General features: G+C 35.0%; 3 protein-coding genes across 6 annotated transcripts in view; 1 reads left to right on the forward strand and 2 right to left on the reverse strand.

Annotated features, from left to right (window-relative positions):
• Positions 1-8,691, forward strand: part of LOC109331287 (isoleucine--tRNA ligase, cytoplasmic) — a 13,034-nt gene extending 4,343 nt beyond the window's left edge. The window contains exons 7-28 of one of the 2 annotated variants that reach the window (XR_002105767.1): positions 207-304; positions 460-538; positions 800-958; positions 1,547-1,627; positions 1,919-2,052; positions 2,476-2,635; positions 2,727-2,810; positions 2,937-3,149; positions 3,749-3,874; positions 4,298-4,435; positions 4,646-4,749; positions 4,865-4,928; positions 5,301-5,389; positions 5,488-5,629; positions 5,887-5,950; positions 6,098-6,165; positions 7,303-7,425; positions 7,805-7,870; positions 7,980-8,091; positions 8,218-8,303; positions 8,402-8,577; positions 8,627-8,691. Coding sequence is in view for 1 of the 2 variants with exons in the window: in XM_019565689.1 (XP_019421234.1) it covers positions 207-304; positions 460-538; positions 800-958; positions 1,547-1,627; positions 1,919-2,052; positions 2,476-2,635; positions 2,727-2,810; positions 2,937-3,149; positions 3,749-3,874; positions 4,298-4,435; positions 4,646-4,749; positions 4,865-4,928; positions 5,301-5,389; positions 5,488-5,629; positions 5,887-5,950; positions 6,098-6,165; positions 7,303-7,425; positions 7,805-7,870; positions 7,980-8,091; positions 8,218-8,303; positions 8,402-8,506 (2,295 nt within the window). In the remaining variant the exon portion in view is untranslated. The other variant, XM_019565689.1, reaches the window with a different exon arrangement.
• Positions 9,043-12,175, reverse strand: LOC109331289 (exosome complex component RRP45A-like). Of its 3 annotated transcripts, none has more exons than XM_019565693.1 (6): positions 11,519-12,175; positions 10,859-10,939; positions 10,589-10,777; positions 9,986-10,248; positions 9,625-9,683; positions 9,043-9,493 (listed from the first exon to the last, which is right to left on the reverse strand). In XM_019565693.1, exons 1-6 carry the CDS (start codon positions 12,077-12,079, stop codon positions 9,285-9,287), a joined length of 1,362 nt encoding a protein of 453 aa, XP_019421238.1. In that variant the 5' UTR covers positions 12,080-12,175; the 3' UTR covers positions 9,043-9,284. The 3 variants fall into 3 exon arrangements, with proteins under 3 accessions (XP_019421238.1, XP_019421236.1, XP_019421239.1); XM_019565691.1 differs by having other exon boundaries at positions 9,043-9,505; XM_019565694.1 differs by having other exon boundaries at positions 9,356-9,506; positions 9,616-9,683.
• On the reverse strand, positions 12,958-17,847 carry LOC109331288 (probable serine/threonine-protein kinase At1g54610). The gene is made up of 8 exons (XM_019565690.1): positions 16,732-17,847; positions 16,308-16,592; positions 15,628-15,945; positions 14,993-15,220; positions 14,415-14,515; positions 13,832-13,934; positions 13,447-13,719; positions 12,958-13,215 (listed from the first exon to the last, which is right to left on the reverse strand). Exons 1-8 carry the CDS (start codon positions 17,212-17,214, stop codon positions 13,072-13,074), a joined length of 1,935 nt encoding a protein of 644 aa, XP_019421235.1. The 5' UTR covers positions 17,215-17,847; the 3' UTR covers positions 12,958-13,071.

Here is an 18,161-nt window from a genome sequence, read left to right on the forward strand (position 1 = left end):
ACTTTCTATGAAGTCATTTTAAAAGACCCCCCCCCCCCCCCTTTCTTTTTGTTAGTGAAGGATTGTCTAAGTTACAAAGTATAAATACCAAAGGTTGAGAGTGGAGACCATCTGATAGAAGTCAGTTTTATGTGTTGTAGTGAATATTGTTTTTCTGAAGCTTGGATTCCTCCACTTATTGTTTTTTCCTTTTCATCTTTCTTTAGGCAAAAGGTAGGCTGGTTAAGCTAGGAACCTTAACCCATTCTTATCCATTCTGCCCGAGATCTCGTACTCCTCTAATTTACAGAGCTGTTCCTAGCTGGTAAGTGTGTTTGACCCATCTTTTTCATCATTGGCTGTTTTATGGGGCTATAACATTCGATTTTGCATTTTTGACATATCTTTGTAGTTACTATGCTTGTGTTTAATTTTTGAATTGCACCAGTATTAATCTAAAAATGTGCTTTTTCATTGTAGGTTTGTTAGAGTGGAGTTATTGAAAGATAAATTGTTGGAAAATAATAAGCAAACTTACTGGGTCCCGGACTTTGTCAAGGTATGCAATCTTGTTTACCTGGTTTGCTTATTTATTATTCCACCTGGTGGGAGTCTAGTGCACTAGGCCACCACCCTAATTGCTAATTTATTATTTGATCATCATTTTCTTGTCTTCTCTTTTGCTCTGGAAAGGAGGTCATTGTGGGTATGAAGGAATAGTTAAAAGGCCTCTGTCTGTTGTCATATTTTGGATTTGAAACATAAATAGTATGATATCTGTGGTTTTGGTAAATATTTTTTATGTCGCTGTGTCTTGCAGGAAAAGCGATTTCACAATTGGCTGGAAAATGCCAGAGATTGGTCAATCAGTCGTAGTAGATTTTGGGGGAACCCTATCCCTATATGGATTAGTGAGGATGAAAAGGAAATAGTTGTCATGGATTCTGTTGCAAAACTTGAAAAGCTTTCAGGTGAAAAGGTTAGATTTTTCTGTTTGCCCTTTTTAAATTGCATACTTATGTTCTTGACAATGTTGATTGATTTTGTTTCCATGGTCTCAAAAATCGACTTGTATATTATACTGCTTTTAGTTTATTTGGTTACAAAAACCGACTTGTATATTATGCTCATTTTAGTATATTTTCTCTGAAATGGTGCTAATTTACTGCTCCATTGGAATCTTGGCTCATCGAAGCATAATAATGAGTAAACATGTACTTGCAGCATACTGTTTAATTAATTTACCTTGCGTCAGTGAAATATTTCACATGCCCTGCACAATCATTTGGATATTCAATATCGTTCCTACTTATATTATATAGGTTTTATCTTTATAAATGATTTTCTCTTCCCCGCTGATGAATTATGAGTGCACTGGTTCTTGTTTCACGATGTAATTTTACATCATGTATGGTAAGCTTATGTCTATATATACTTTGGCCAGCTTCAGTTTTAGGCTTATCTGTTGTATTAATTCTTCAACCACATATTTCATATATTACTTACGTGCAGTACTCTTCTTGACCAATGACGACTATCATTAATCTGACTATAATGCCGTTTACAGGTGTTTGATCTTCATCGTCACAACATTGATCATATTACAATTAAAAGTGAAAGTGGCCGTGTGCTTCGACGCGTGGAAGATGTAAAATCCCAATTCATAGGCTTCCAGCAATGTTATCAATTGGTGTCATACTCTCTTTATCATAGATTTTGTAGTATCTAGTTATTCTTTCTATTGGTTATAGTTGAGATGCCATCTTGCACTGCTCAAGTTGTCCCAAGAATCACAACATCCTACCTTCTGTTTGAAATAATGTTTATAAGAGTAAATCCGCTTTGGGTCCTCCAGTGAGGCAAAGATAAAAGTGTTAGGCTGGTTTTCTTGTAGTAGAGATATTGTACTTCGTCATAGATCAATTGTTTTATCTTGCAGGTGTTTGACTGCTGGTTTGAGAGTGGATCCATGCCTTATGCATATATCCATTATCCTTTTGAGAATGTTGAGCTATTTGAAAATAATTTTCCAGGCCATTTTGTGGCTGAAGGGATTGATCAAACACGTGGTTGGTGAGTACCTTGCTCCTTAAATACATCTGGTTTATGATAGAGGCTTGTTCATCTAGACTGGGCCATAGTTTCGTATTTGTTTTCAAATGGTTTTTCACATTATCTATTCTGTTTTGGTGAATATCTTTCCAATTTGAGCTTCCGATGACCTAATTGGTTTGCCATGCTTATCTCCTCATTAGATTGCATCGTTTATGAGTTTGATCTTTCCAAATTAGATTGCAATTGCTTTAATTTAAAAAATCTGTTAAGCAAAAATAAAGCATGTTCTTTCTTAGATTTTGTGACAATGGTATAAGTTATTTCTTATTTCAACCTACCCCCTTTTGGGCTAAATTACTTGTTCCTGCCTGATGTTCCATTCTATATTTAGTCAGTAACATATAGATGTGTATTGTAGTTTTCTGATTTTCCAATTTGCAGGTTTTATACCCTTATGGTGCTGTCTACTGCATTATTTGATAAGCCTGCCTTTAGGAACTTGATTTGCAATGGACATGTCCTGGCTGAAGATGGGAAGAAGATGAGTAAAAGCTTGAAAAATTATCCTTCGCCAATGGGTGTCATTAATGATTATGGAGCAGTAAGAACGTTTTCAAAGTTCATTATAAACTCTCTTGTTATGATTTATATTTTGAAAGTCATGTTATGATATACCCTCCTCCTTTGGATAGGATGCATTGCGATTATACCTTATAAACTCTCCTGTTGTGCGTGCCGAGACACTGCGTTTCAAGAAGGAAGGAGTTTACGGTGTTGTCAGTATCATCTAACTGTATTTTTTATTTTATTTTTTAATCTTTTAATTAATTTCATTGAATTAAGTGCACTTTATTCGATTATACCATTCCATGTTTTAATTCTATGGTGCTGATCTGTCACAGGTTAAGGATGTATTCCTCCCTTGGTATAATGCATATAGGTTCCTTGTTCAAAATGCGAAGAGGCTCGAAATTGAGGGGCTGACACCTTTTGTTCCCATTGATCATGCAACCCTTCAGAAATCATCCAATGTTCTTGATCAGTGGATCAACTCTGCCACACATAGTCTTGTTCACTTTGTCCGGCAAGAAATGGATGGTTACCGCCTTTACACAGTCAGTAACACTTATCAACGTGCCTTATGCATATAATGACCATTTCCTTTTCAAACTGTTACTTGATGAGCTTTAAAATAGTTCAATGGTAAAAGTATATAATTTTCTCCTTTGCTATGGCTGTATAATTCTTTTCAGCTATTTTACATCCACTGTATATATTCTAATAAGTTTTATATATAAAATATAATTCGAACAATAATTTAATTTAATATTATTTTATGTCATTGTTATCCATATCATATATTCAACAAAATTTTATGTTGGCTGTCGACTGTCTAGCACTACCTTCACCTTTTATCGGGGCTTAGGATCTTGTCGGATTAAGGTTTGGCTGTTGTTGTATTATCTTTTCCAGTGGTCAAACCTTTTGAACTGATTAGGCTAGAAATGGTGGCTTCGCCAATTTGATTATCAGTCTGGATTTTACATTCAGTCTTCTTTTCTTCTAAATGCACCAATTTACACTTGGCATGACTGAGTTGTTGTTAGTGCATCTGAGATTTACAGCCACTGCTGTTTGTATTCTGACACCACCACTATTTGTTAGTTGCATGTGCATTTTATTGTATTTATTTTAACAACAAATGTCCTTGCAGGTGGTTCCTTACCTTCTAAAATTTCTTGATAACCTTACAAATATATATGTGCGGTTTAACCGTAAGAGACTTAAAGGTCGTACTGGAGAAGAAGACTGCCGGACAGCACTCTCAACTCTCTATAATGTATGTTTACCTTTTATATCTACAATGGTTATACATTTTGTGTGCCCATTGTTGTTAGTCACATGAGAATCTGCATCCAATTTGATTAGATAAGGTTCATTGCTGATTTATTGTGTGTTGATATGTTTTTATTGGTTTTTTTTTTCAGATTTGATAACCTAAATATTATTTTTTCATTTGTGTTTTATTTCTTTACTCAGTAAATGATTGTTTTTATTTTTATGATTATAAAAGGATCTGATTGGCCCTTAAAAAATAAAGGGATTTGATTTTCCAACACTCATTGTGGCTAACATCCTTAAATACTCTGGTTTCTCATTCTTGGAATACTAAGCAGAAAAACAGTTTTTCTTCATTTATCCTACTCTCCGACCTTTTGGGGTCTCCTTATGGTCTTTTAGGTGATGGTTGTTTTTTTTCCAGGTGCTTTTGTTGTCATGCAAAGTTATGGCTCCTTTAACACCTTTCTTCACTGAGGCACTTTATCAAAATATGCGAAAAGCTCTTAATGAATCAGAGGAAAGTATACACTATTGCAGTTTTCCCGAGGAAGAGGGCAAGGTAAACATCTTTAATCAATTAGTATAGTCTGTAAGTCATGCACATGTATTTAATTGCATTTTATAATGGAAAGAAAAACTTCATAAAAAGTTACGGCTTGCATCTTGCACTTTCATGTTAGTGTAGTTCTTGTTTTAGCTGTCATTGAGATATAGCTACCAAACACCTGTTTTACTACATCCCCTTCATTTTGCTGGATGATTTTGTCAGAGGGGAGAAAGGATTGAGCTGAGTGTTTCAAGGATGACGACTATAATTGATCTGGCTAGAAACATTCGTGAGCGTCACAACAAACCTCTCAAGACTCCACTCAGGTATATTGGTATTCATTTTTACATGCATTGATGTAGTGCATGTACATGTTTTTTCCTCTATTTGGGTTTCATTTGAAAATATTGTTGATTTAATAAAATGTTTTTGCTATTTTAGGGAGATGGTGATAGTTCATCCCGATGTGGACTTCCTCGATGACATAGATGGAAAGTTGAGGGAGGTACATGCATGATGCCATAATCTGTTACATTTTTACCGTCTGCACTCTTTGAGTATTTATTCAAGTGGTTTTGTTGTCAATTGACTAGTTTGCTTTTATTGTCTTGAATAGTCTATTAATTAAATGTCTTCTTTTATGTTAACATTTAGAGATATTATTGCTTGTTACCTTTTCCCTCTAATTGTTGTCTCAATTTTTATGGTATCATTTCCTCATGTATATTTGTATTTCTTTGCCTACCATCTGTATTTTGTATATTTGACTGAAAAAAGGAACTAGTTGTTTTGTGCAATCCGTTTTGTTTAATTTTTATTTTTGGCTCTTTAGATAAAAAATTGTGTCCTGATATTTATGATTCTGTTTGCATTACAGTATATCTTGGAAGAACTCAATATACGATCACTGGTTACATGTAGTGATACTTTAAAGTATGCATCTTTACGTGCTGAACCTGACTTTAGGTATGCATTCCAAATGGCTGATTACCTGGAAGTTTGTCTTCTGTTTATTTCATAATATTTCATATACCGTTTTCCCCATATATCTTTTTGATTTGCAGTGCTTTAGGAAAGAGACTGGGAAAATCTATGGGTATTGTTGCCAAAGAAATCAAAGCATTGTCCCAGGAAAACATTTTGGCTTTTGAGAGTGCAGGAGAAGTCGTCATTGCAAATCACTGTCTGAAGCTGACTGATGTTAAGGTGCTAACCTTGTATATAGAAAATGGAATCAGATTTATGTTAAATTATGTCAACGGGAATTACAAATATGCACTTTCACACACACAAATCACACTTAATTAAAACAGAAACAATAGAGAGATGTAGCCGAGTCTTAAAACTATGATTTGGCCCTGAGTTGATTAGTCTTTTCCAGAATCATAAAATGATTCACTGTTTTCTTATGGGAGTGGTGGAGACTGATAATCTTGTTCCTTATATTCTTTGTTTTTATTCAGGTTCTTCGTGATTTTAAGCGACCTGATGGTATGACAGAGAAGGAGATTGATGCTGCAGGAGATGGTTAGAACCTTTACTACCTTATTTTTCTTCACTTTTCTGCAATGATGAAAAACACTAATGTTCAATGGGCTGATTGTCTTCATGTGGCAATCCTTCAATTACCAATCCATTATGAATTATCCTTGATCAAACCTGTCTTTATTTCAGGTGATGTTTTAGTGATATTGGACTTGCATCCAGATGAGTCATTGTTTGAGTCTGGTGCTGCTCGTGAGGTAAATATTTAATATGCAAGGAATGTCCAGATTATTTATGTACTTGGTCTTGAGGGTGCATGGAAAGGAAGGAGTTACCAATCTATATTCTTAATCACAATTAAGTAATGTAGATGCAGTTCTTTTGCATTTCTCATTTTTCTATAAATCTTAATGTTAAAACTGATATGAGACCATGTCATACTGAACTAGTTGCCGTAATCATTGCATGTGTTTTATCCATTATCTTCGGATCATAGTTACTCAGAATCACCTGTGGTATAATTTAGTACACTCTACTCTATTGGAAAGCGTCAGTCATTGAGCCATCAGAGCGAAGTATATAGAAATACTAGCTTTTCGTTTCAAGTCTGCACCATCATACCTTGTGATCAGGTTTTGGGGGTTGATTTTGACACGAGGATTCAGTAACAAGAGGGAAAAGTTGATGGATACACCATACTTCCAATTTCGGTGTTTTTTTTGCACATACGAGTGGAGAGGAATGTAATGGAATGTTGGATTATGTTAGGCCAAGAACTGTTGTCCAGCTGATTACTGCTCCTAACCAATGGCTCAGAATCTGGAATGTTGGTATACCAGAAGGAATAAAAAGGGCAGAATGGGGAGGCTTGAAGAGCTTGCTGACTTGGCAAGTTAGCTACATGGAAAGGGGTTATGAACATGTAGGAGGTGGATATCAGGCCAGGGAGAAGTCCTTTTTTGGCAAGACTCTCCGGAGCCATGGGCTCTGGTTACTTCTCTGGGTTTCAGAGCTGCTATTGCTCTGTCTGTCTGTCTCTGTCTGTCTCTCTCTCTATCGATATTCGGTAATATCTTTTGGTTTTCTCCTGTGCAATATGGTCTCTACCAGATTAGCAAGATATTTAAGTCTCCATTTCTTTGGCATTTGGTCTGCGTTTCTGAAATGCAGATTATGCAGTAGAACTTCTACATACTTTCTTTTCTTTTTGGAAGCCGAATAATGTTAGAGAAGGGAAGTAAAGTATGATGAAATGAAAACTTTACTGGATGCTATTTTATTTTTCCTTTGTACTTGGGAGGTTTGGCATACTTGTTCACATAATCTTTCTTCCAAAGGCCTTGAATTAGTTCAATCTATTATTAATCTAATATTGATTTAATTGTCTGTAACAGATTGTTAACAGAATTCAGAAATTGCGGAAGAAAGTTGGTCTTGAACCAACTGATACGGTGGAGGTTTACTTCGAATCTTTGGATGAAGATACGTCAGTCTCTCAAAGAGTATTGCATTCCCAGGTATCAATAGTTTAATGACTTGGCTTCGACTTACTATGTGGTTTTTTGCAGGATATTTGGTGGGTATTTTTAATAGCATTTAAAAAACATGTAGTGCTAGATTTTAGCAGGCAATAGTAGATCAACATGTTTGGTTGTTTCTAAATAAAATAATACGACAAATCTTTCGGTGAAGAAACTATTTTTCTTCAAAATAATAGTAAGTACCTATCCAAACTCATAAAATTTATATGCATACATTGCACTATGTGTAGTTGCTTCTAGGCAATAGTTGAGCCATTTTTGTTTAGGGCAACTTATTGGAAGCATCTAATGTAGACAAATTAATTTCCAGTGCCAGGTCTGTAATGCAGTTTGATTTTATCCCGTATATTTGCAGGAATCCTACATCAGGGATGCTATTGGTTCTCATTTGCTTCCACATTCTTTGAAGCCTGCGTATGCAGTAAGTTGTTTATATTGTTTCTCCTTGATATGTATTCCTTTAAAGGTCATAGAGCAATGTGTCCTGAGTTAAAGCCACTCCAACTTTAAAATTATGTGTACAATTGCAGATTATCCTTGGTGAAGAGAGTTTCCATGGGATTTCCAGCATGTCGTTCGGTATCACTTTGACAAGACCTGCACTGATGCTTAACTCAAATGCGGTTGTTTCGTTGTTCTCAGGTTTGTTTTCTGTGTTGGTTGAATGCATTTGCACACAGGCAAATAGCAATTAAAGCAAATCCATTCCCTTATGCCAACCACCATAGAACCTTGGTTCCTCATCATCTTGTTTTTCTGTTGCTGCAGGTGATACAAAACTGGCACAAAATCTCCAAACATACCTGCTCTCTAGAGATCTTTCAAATCTGAAATCTGAATTTCAAAATGGAAAGGTTTGATTAAACCCCTTTTTGTCTATTAGATCAAATATCCCGAATCTCTAATTTTGAAGTGTAAAAAAAAAAGATTCATTTGTCCCTCGTTGTTGCAGAAAATTGTTGACTCCATTGAGGAACAAGCTGCTGTAGAAGTGGTTCTTGGTGAGCATGTATTTCTCACCGTAGGGGACTACTATCTTGCTGGAAAAGCTGAATAAATTGGTTTCGAACTATATTCTCCTTTTCATCTTTTATCCAAATATGTACAATGAGTTTGCAACATTAGTATTATTATTATTGTTATTACTGTAAGGTCAAGGCAATTGGCTGAGATTCCATTCTTTTTTCAATAGAGGAACTCAACTATAGACAAGATAATGTCAAATTTGTTAGACTTATTTCCTATAATAGCTTTGTAGGATTAACACAAGTATTCAAAGTCTGTTACAAGTGGTAGCTTGCATGGTCCCTTGATTCTGAAACTAATCAGGTGACTTTGTGGCACATTATTTCTAATTCGAAATGCTGATTATCTATTTCGATCTCACTTTTTGACTATGTACATGTATATTTCAAAACATACATTTAAAATTCAAAGGAACATACAGCAATTTATGTACTAGATAATGTTGGTATTCAGTTACCCTGATATGAAGCAATATATAACAAATTACTAGGTGTATTAAACTTAAGGAAATACTATGGTTCCAAAGATAAGATATAAATTAGACAGTACAAATTACTAATACCAAGATTCAGCAATTTTAAAAGTCCCTCTGTTGAGTGAAAAAGCCATTAATAACCAACCATGAGGAACAAGGGGAAAAAAGATAACCTTAAAAGTGCTGAAAAAATACAAAAAATAAGCAAATAACAAACTTAAGTATGGAGAATTACTTTTTGACACAAAAAACATGAGTCAATGTCCATCCTATTCTTAAAGAGGAGAAAAAGAAAGTCCCAAAAAGGTTAAACCTTCAAACAACATACAAATGGTTATTTCCTCCCATTGGAAGATGTTTTTTTCTTTCTCTTGTGCTTGGGCTTCACAGCATCCTTCAGAGTTTTCCCTTCATTATTACTCTGCCTTACATTTGGAGCAATGTCCATTGCTGAAGAAGAATTTGTTTTAACTTCCTTTGGTTGTTCCTCCCTCTTAGTCTCACTTCTTGAATCCTTTTGTTTACTTTGAGGAGTTGACTGTCCTGATAGTTTTACTAGTAAGATTATACAGTTCATTAGAACACAAACTCATCATTAGTAACAGCAAAAACAATAAGAGAAGTGATTACATGCACTTCAAGATCACTATTGAAGATAGAAGAAAAGCCATTACCACGTGAGGCTAGAGAAGCTTTTAGAGAATCTGAATCCACACATTCTGAGTAAGGATCCCTAAGGAAGTGAAGAAACAATGATGGGGAAAAATAAATATTTTTCAATTAAATTTGAAAAGAAAAATATAAAATTTTCAGTCTCAAAGATTCAATATTTTTAATATTTATACGTATTAATATAAATGGTCCAGAACAATACTTTATAGCATGCATGTGAGTTTCATTTTTATAGAAGTGGGTGATAAAATCTCTGCATGCCGCAGGTCTCTAGCAGTAATAATGGACCGGACTAGAAACAACCACACAGTGAATACAAAAAGCAACCAAATGAAGCTATTAGTATAGTAGATGGTATCCTACCAACTTGATGGACCACCAGTGAAATTATTTGAGACTCCATCCTTTTTGTTGCTTTGTACTTGTCCTGGTGTCTTGGCATCACATTCCATATCATTTAGTTCATCTTTCAGCTTCAACTGGTCTAAATGATTAACATTCTTATCACCAACTGATTGATTTTGTTTTCCCCCTAACGTGGCAGTGGTACCACAAACATCAACAGCAACAGACGAAGAGTGGCGTTTAATTTTCCGTAGTGCCCTTTCTGTGTTGTGTATTTCTACCTATATCAGTTCAGACAACAGAAAAGAATTAACAACGATAAATCGTATAGGTGATATGACAATTGGAAAGTTTACATATGACATATCAGAACACAGTTCACAGTTAGGCCAGTAGATGTCAACTCATACCTTTAAGTCCTAGGTAAAATTTTAAGCAGTTTCAAAGATTGACCATTTAAGCAAAAATTAGTTAAGATTATTGTAAGACTTGGTTAAATATTTTGCAGTGCCTAAGTTTTAGCACCTAATACAAAATGGGTCATGATATTAACTAAATGTTTTGTGAAGAACATTCAAAGCAATTTAGGTCTTGAAAGGCTAAGCATAAAAAAGAACTTACCACGTCCCTTATCTTGGCTGTAATATCACCAGCTTTAACATGAGCAAGTTTTAAGCAATGCATGATAACCCGCTGCGAGACTCCTTCACCTCCAGCCTTCTGAATGGAACAAACATCCCCATTTGCATTAAGAGTAGCAGTCATTCGTCCAGTCATTACAGACTCTTCATGGTATGTTGGATCAATCACCTAGAAAGCATCATAAAAAAAGAGATGAAACCAAGCTCAAGAAAATGATGTGTATGAAATGAGAAAAAGAGAAGTACATACCACAAGATTTTCATTGCTGAAAAAGCCAAAGGTGACAGCTATAGGAAGATGGTGTATAATCAAAGGAAGTGGATCACGCTCCTGTCAAGCAATGACAAGTAAACAACAAGTGGAAAATAAAGTGTCTTGAAAAACAAGTATTTACCAATTAGTATGAGGCATTGGCTAGAAACCATTGATTCTAGCTTCTCTCTCCCCTCTTACTAAGAAGATCTTTCCTAAAAGCTACATTTTTTAGCAAATAATCCAAACCAAACACACTGTAGACTACAATGATTATCTTAAAATCACTTTTCAGCAAAAAGTATATAAATATGAACTCATTCTATCACAATTGACTACAATGTATAACCAACTATTTCAATAATCTATTTTTTGAAGGTAATTCAAACACATTCTAAGCTAGGGTTGACAACACTACATAATAGTATCACAATCACAATATAAGGTAAAAAACCACGGGTTAAAATACCGGAAACAATCTCTCCACTTGCAGGAGAGATTGTGCCCATGTATTCGGCCGTCCTTTTTTCCTCTCCACACAACATCACTTTTCAGTAAAAAATAGTTATACATAAACTGATATCATCATCAATTACAGAAATAATGTAATTTTCAAAAACACAATTTAACAATAAAGTAAAGGTAGCTAAGTTCAACCTCAGGAGGGTGCACCACAACTTGCTGACCATCTTCTCCGGTCAACGAGCACTCCGGCCTCCGAAAAGTCAACAAAGCAGCCAAAGCAGCAACATTAGCAGCATCAACTAAATTACCACCATTATCAATCACATGTATATCAATCCTAATTGCCCAAACCAATTTCCCTGACACAACACACAGAGACTCCGTATCAATCGCCCTACTCTCCCTCAACCCGCGGTCCACGATCCTTCCCAACTCGACCGCAGACTCCGAAGCGCGGCCGGGTTCAAAGGAAGGATCGGCCATGGGAGAGAACTCAGTGAAGACAGAGAGGCTGCCTTCATTGGGACGGTCTTTGTAGGGCTGAAGAAGTTGAGCGGTGACGAAGGAGATGACGTAGGTATCGCCGAGCTTTACCTCGGAGGAACCGTCGTCTGCGCCGAATTTGATGGTGAGTTTGCGGTAGTCCAAGGGGCGGCGACCGTCGACGCGGAGGTCGGAGAGGAGAGCGGTTTGGATGAAATTGTTGTTGTTGAGAGTGATTTTGGTTAATTGTTGTAACCTTTGATGGTCCATTGTTCAGAGAGACTTTTCAACAAACAGGTTGTGTGCAGAATCTAGGGCATGCCACTCGCACTATACTACACTGCAAATGTGCAATACAAAATATAATGCGGCACTAATAAAATCACGAATTCATAGTTATTATATATATAGTATATATATACTACCTCCCTTATTTTTCTAAATAGAAAAAATGATTTAATATATCACCGAGAATGTATGTGTTTTTTACACAGTCGGTAAATCATTCACCGTTGATTTGTTAATCATTATTAACTTTCAAACAAAAATAATAAAGTAATACAAACCAATAGTGAATGATATATTGACAGTGTAAAAAACTCTACTAGATAAGCAAGATAAGGTTTGTGACAATTAGATAAACATGAGTTTAAGTGATTAGTATACTAAATTGTTTTTTATTTAACAGTTGTATGATTAACATATTTAGATATAAATAATTAATGATAAAAGAAATTCCATAGTTACTAAAATATTATCTTAGTATAATATGAATATATTAATTACATTAGGATCCAATTAGATATATTTGATATTATTCTTCTTCTTTTTTAAATCATTCACCTTCTCTCAAAATGAATTAAGAGAACTATGTTTTTTTATATTTTTATTTAACATTATATTTTCACCTTCTCTGTATTATTCTTGTTGGTCACATTTGGATCTTAAAGGGTGATAGCAACATTTTAGTATATGAATTTACTATTCTAGTTTGTAGATTGTGTAATGTGAAGATATCAAATTTCCCAATAAATTACTTTGACTATATAAATGTTATGATCCTCAACCACAATGTACAACAAGGAATTTAATTATACACAACACAACACAACACAACCTTCTCTATCAATTCTGCATCAAAGAACCACCCCTCAAATTTTACATATATACATTTACTTTTTTCATGTTACATTAGAATGCACACCAAAGTTGAGTTATGTGTCAGAGAACATACAAAAATTCCACCTTTTTAATGAAAACTTTTAATTTCTATGATTGGTCTTCTTCACACTTCTGAAAGCTTCTTGCATTAATCTTTCATGCTCTTTCAGCATGTCATCAATGTTTCCACCTGGAGGCACCAATGGTCCAGAGTAGTGGATCCTATTTTTCTTGGCTACATACCCCTGAAATCACATGTAAATGCAAGTAACAAAATATCAAAATACTATTTTTGAAGGACTAAACCGGTAAGGTCGAAAAATATGATGGGCTAAAATGAGTATTTACTCTTAAATGTATACTCGGCAATAAAAACAAACACAAATGATAGATTGCTCTATTATGTTTTTGGAGAACATTGAGTTAACTAGGATCAACCAAGGATGCTATGTAGAGAAGGTTGTTTTGTTCATTACCCGGCCAGAGCCTCCTTGCTCTTTTTTAATGGAAGAGGCAGAGAAATCTGTTACATGATTTTCACTTTGTGTCCTTAACTCTGAAGTCTTCATAGACATGTCTGTTATCTTATGTGTTGAGGATGTTCCTGTTGCAGTTCCATGCATCATTGAATTAGAATGTGTATAACCATTTTGTAGTGGTACTTTTGTTGCTTCCCTCTTATGGTGGAGTGATCCACCTTCCTCCCGTGATCGATTTTTAACACGGCAAATTCGACTACGTGACTTGCCCTGCCAATGCATTACTCACATGACAACTACTTTGAAGCATAAAAGCAGTAAATATATATGATAATGTTCAAAGGTTTAGATAAACATAACAAAGAACTTTCCACAAATATACCAGCACAGTTAGATCTCCCTCATGTGATCTCAGTCCTTTGGAATCTCCTGTTCCTCTTAAAACAGATACCGGTCCACGCCCTTTCACAGCATCGTTGTTTTTTCTGATATTTACAATAAGAAAGTAAACAAATCCCTGAGTATAAATCACACTTCTAAACAAAACCTTAAATGTAAACAGTATTATAGTTTCGACCAAATTATATATCTCGGAGGGAATGCCAAATCTGTTCGCAGTCGACTAGAAATATAGGCTATATGGTCATGACAAAGTTTAAGACAAATCAGTCTTTTGTTTCAATCTGCATACCTTGTCCACAATCCATCATATTCCATGGAAAAGACAAACACATTTATGACTGCATAATATGATGTTAGTGTAAATAAATTTAGTTAACACAATTATATAGTTTTAGTCTCTATTATCATGCAGAGTTATTTATCATACTTATTCTCTCTGGAATATGTTCAGCCCTACCATGTTTCTATCAAGGAAAGTGGTACCAATGATATCAAAAATATGACAAGACTTTATGGATTAATAAGTATCTTAAAAACATCATGGTATATGAAACTTAGAATACCTCATTTCATCCTTGTTTCTATGCCTAGCATCAAACTCCTTGGTTGGTGGAAACTTCGGTAAACTCGAGGGATCACATGGCATGGGATTTGTAGTGAAAAACTGGAAAATATCCAACAGGAACAATAATAAGGTAAGTATGATATGATATCTAAAACAACTCTTATTGAAAGACTTCATTATAATGAAAAAAGGTGGTTGGGAAAAACTAGTCATGATAACTTTTACTACAAGAAATTGGATTTCACACTACTATTGGAGGTGAACAAATAAACTATTGCCATTGAATCTTCAACCAGAATCACACTACTAACTTTGAAGTTCTGACTTAAAATAAATTAAAATTGGATACCATACTTATAAACCAGGCAAATTCATGTAACCGAACTTATGAACATGATTAAGAACATAACTAGCATTTGCATCTTTGGTTGTCTAATAAATTTATATTTACAATAATAGATACAATATCACAACAAGAACCAGAGGGCTATAGTTGCCAATAATTTCTCACTATAGACAAAATACTCCATTTAGAGCTAACACATGAAGAAAGGAAGAAAGTTTGCTCGGAATTACCTCACTCTTAAGTGCCGAAGTTGTAGATCCTCGCTTTTCCGGTTCTATTGAGAGGAGCTTATCAACAAGAGCTAATGCTGGAGAAGGAAAACTTTTAAATGTTTCGAAGATATTGCGTCTGTAACAGTGTTGTGGTTTGAAACTTGTTGAATGTGGAAGTTTTGTTCTCTGCCAATAGTCTTCGGATGGGGAACCACAAAGCTTAAAAATCTTATGCATTTGTTCAACCTGCAGATATTAAATGATTGTCAATATTCAATTACAATTCATTGCTTATGCTTAGAAGTTAGAAGTGATGCAAAATCCCGTATATAAGTAATATGCCTTTTCTGTTTCTTGGTTGGCGAAGCTTTTACATCAATGCGAATTATTTCGAGAATGTACGATCTGTAATTTAAGTGCACTGCTTTCACTCGGATATATAAATTAAAAACAAACACTAACATGAGTAGCATGCACCACCTAGTTAGAAAATGATATTATGAGAAGTTTTAATCAAACAATATCACATGCTCATATTGATTCTGTCTAAATTACACCCAAGCTTAGAGTTTGAGATAGTAAAAGTAATGTGTATATTGTTGGTACTAAAAGGTATGTAGTATTCGAGAATCATATTGGTTCATGAAAAGTACCTCAGTTCTTCCGGGCATAATAGGTTTCCCTACCAGCAATTCTGCTAGAATGCAACCAACACTCCACAAGTCAATTCCAGCTCCATAATCAGTAGCACCGAGCAAAAGCTCAGGTGCCCTATACCATAGTGTCACAACTCGGCTAGTCAATGCATGCTTTTTATCCGGGTCATAAACAGTTGCAAGACCGAAATCTGCAATCTTAAGATTTCCATTGTTGTCAATCAAAAGATTTGAACCCTTGATATCACGGTGAAGCACACCACGTAGATGGCAGTGTTCAAGCCCACAAAGCAGTTGTTGCATGTAACATTTAATCTGCAAGGTCCATACATAAATAATTCAATACCATAAGCCTAGAACCTTATGATTTTCTAACAAAAGCAGTGCCAACAACACTTTTTTTTTAACAATAAAGAATCTTTTGAAGATAGTGTCTAAAGGAATGCCTTGTTAATATTCCTCTTCTAACAATAACTATAAAATTATCTGCTTATTTTCCATGACCCCAACATAACAAAAGTACATTGTTTAAACAGAATGTCTCACAAAAACTAAAATCTTCATTTTGAGATGACTGCATATGCATTTATCATCCCTTTTTAAATACAATGCACCTTAACTCTTTCAATGGTTTAAACAAGAAAGAAAAGAGGTATTGTAGTGCTATTGCTATGTACCTGTGGTTCAGTGAACTTTACGCCAGGTAGTGCTGCTAATCCAGCAAGATCATGTTCCATATATTCAAAGACAAGGTACAAACTGGTGGAAGTTGTTGAAGTGACAAGACCTTCAAGCTTCATAACATTTGGATGGTCAAGTTGGCGCAAAATATAGATTTCCCTTGCCATGAAACGTACACTCTCAGGATCCGAACTTGAAAATCGAACTTTCTTCATAGCCACTATTTTACCTGTTTCAAGGTCACGAGCTCTATGCACACTGCTATAAGCCCCTTGTCCAATCTGCACTTACATGTTAATAATAAGTATTGAAGTATCTACTACAATACATAATAAGTATTGTTATGACAATTGACAATCATTAGCATGGAGTAAATTTTGAAATATAAAAAGGACAATAAGAAGTGACATTAGAACTAACTTGGTCCAATTTTTCGAAAGAATCTGCCCTTCTAGGAATCCATCCTTTGATGGCTTCTCCAGCAACTGAAGATAACCATGATGGCCATGCATCATCAACATGTCCTCCTGGACCATGTGGCACACTTAGTATTCTACTCATCATTGGCTTTCTTTCACAGGCACCTAATGTTATACATGTCAGATGTCGATGCTGTTGTCCTTTTACTGACGGTTTTACAACAACATCTAGAGGGTTGTTGTTGTTGTTATTGTTTTTATCTTCTAATAGTGATAGTGCTGGGACACAACTCTTGATTATTTGTGAATATGACTTAGCCATATGTGGCACCGAACCATCATCATCATTGCTATTTAACTCTGCATTTGAGACATTAGGAGCAACCAATTGTACTGAAGGCTTTTTCAACTCATTCTCCTTCTTCTCATACTCATCAACTCTATCTTTGTCCGACGATGATTCTTTTGAGCATATGCACCCCATATTCTTTAACTCACTCCCCTCCTTACACAATCTTATTTTGTTTCAAGATAATGAATGTTTCACGTGCATCCGAATAGCGACATCATGCGTGTGTATACGAGAGATAAATGTATGCAATAACAGATATGTATTGAAATTTGTTGATGTAGTTAAGCAACTGGGTTACACTTGTAATTTCTAGGGAACCCAGATGCTCCCAACATCCTTCTAATTGCTATAATCAAGTAACCATAAAACTTGTATAAGGTGCCTTTTTGTTGGAACCATAGACAATCATAACATAGCAAAATCCACCTTATCAAACCAATGGTGCAATATATCAATGTGCCTTGTTTCCCAAGGAAAAAGTCTAACAAATATTGAATATCACAATTTCAGGACCTAGCTACCAATTTCAATCCTTTTCAGAATCACAATAAGGACTTGCACAAAGGGACATGAAATTATGAATATGAAGGGCTCTAGTTGAATATATGAACCAAAAACATATAATAACAGGAAAAAGAGATAGATGTAGGAAATGAAAGGAAGGAAAAAACTGAAATTCTTAGACCCTTTAGGAAAAAGATAAAAGCTTTAACAGAATATGGCAATATAAGAGATTGTTGTTGTTTCTGGACATTAATGGAAAAGAAAAAGTAAAAAAAAAAGTGATTTTGGAAGAAGAGAATGAGGGAAAGAGAGAGAAATAGAAGGTTGAGAGATATGCGGTGTATTGGTTGGTGTAATAAAGGGATACAATTCCAAAACAGCAACTGTTCCATACAGACTGTTTTTATTACTTCTTTTCTTTCACTTTTTCATCATCATTCATATTGCCTGGAAAAACACCATTCTTACACATCAACTAACTTCAACTTCTATTTTTTTCATGTTCCATCAAATTAATTAATGTACAGTTATTACATATTCCAACCCAAAATTCTGCTACCCAAATTAAAATTATA

This window comes from Lupinus angustifolius, chromosome LG17 (assembly GCF_001865875.1).
Source record: "Lupinus angustifolius cultivar Tanjil chromosome LG17, LupAngTanjil_v1.0, whole genome shotgun sequence".
NCBI classification, from domain to species: domain Eukaryota; kingdom Viridiplantae; phylum Streptophyta; class Magnoliopsida; order Fabales; family Fabaceae; genus Lupinus; species Lupinus angustifolius.

Excerpts from the sequence above, each read along its gene's own strand:
- LOC109331289 (XM_019565691.1), bottom strand. The coding sequence starts at position 12,079 with ATGGACCATCAAAGGTTACAACAATTAACCAAAATCACTCTCAACAAC. Across the intron at positions 10,940-11,518 it reads TTGTGGTGCACCCTCCTGAG|GAGCGTGATCCACTTCCTTT; the intron begins GTTGAACTTAGC and ends ATTGCTTGACAG. Across the intron at positions 10,249-10,588 it reads CAGCCAAGATAAGGGACGTG|GTAGAAATACACAACACAGA; the intron begins GTAAGTTCTTTT and ends GAACTGATATAG.
- LOC109331288 (XM_019565690.1), bottom strand. The coding sequence starts at position 17,214 with ATGGGGTGCATATGCTCAAAAGAATCATCGTCGGACAAAGATAGAGTT. Across the intron at positions 13,935-14,414 it reads AGAAACAAGGATGAAATGAG|AAAAAACAACGATGCTGTGA; the intron begins GTATTCTAAGTT and ends TGTAAATATCAG. Across the intron at positions 13,720-13,831 it reads AGGGAGATCTAACTGTGCTG|GGCAAGTCACGTAGTCGAAT; the intron begins GTATATTTGTGG and ends ATGCATTGGCAG.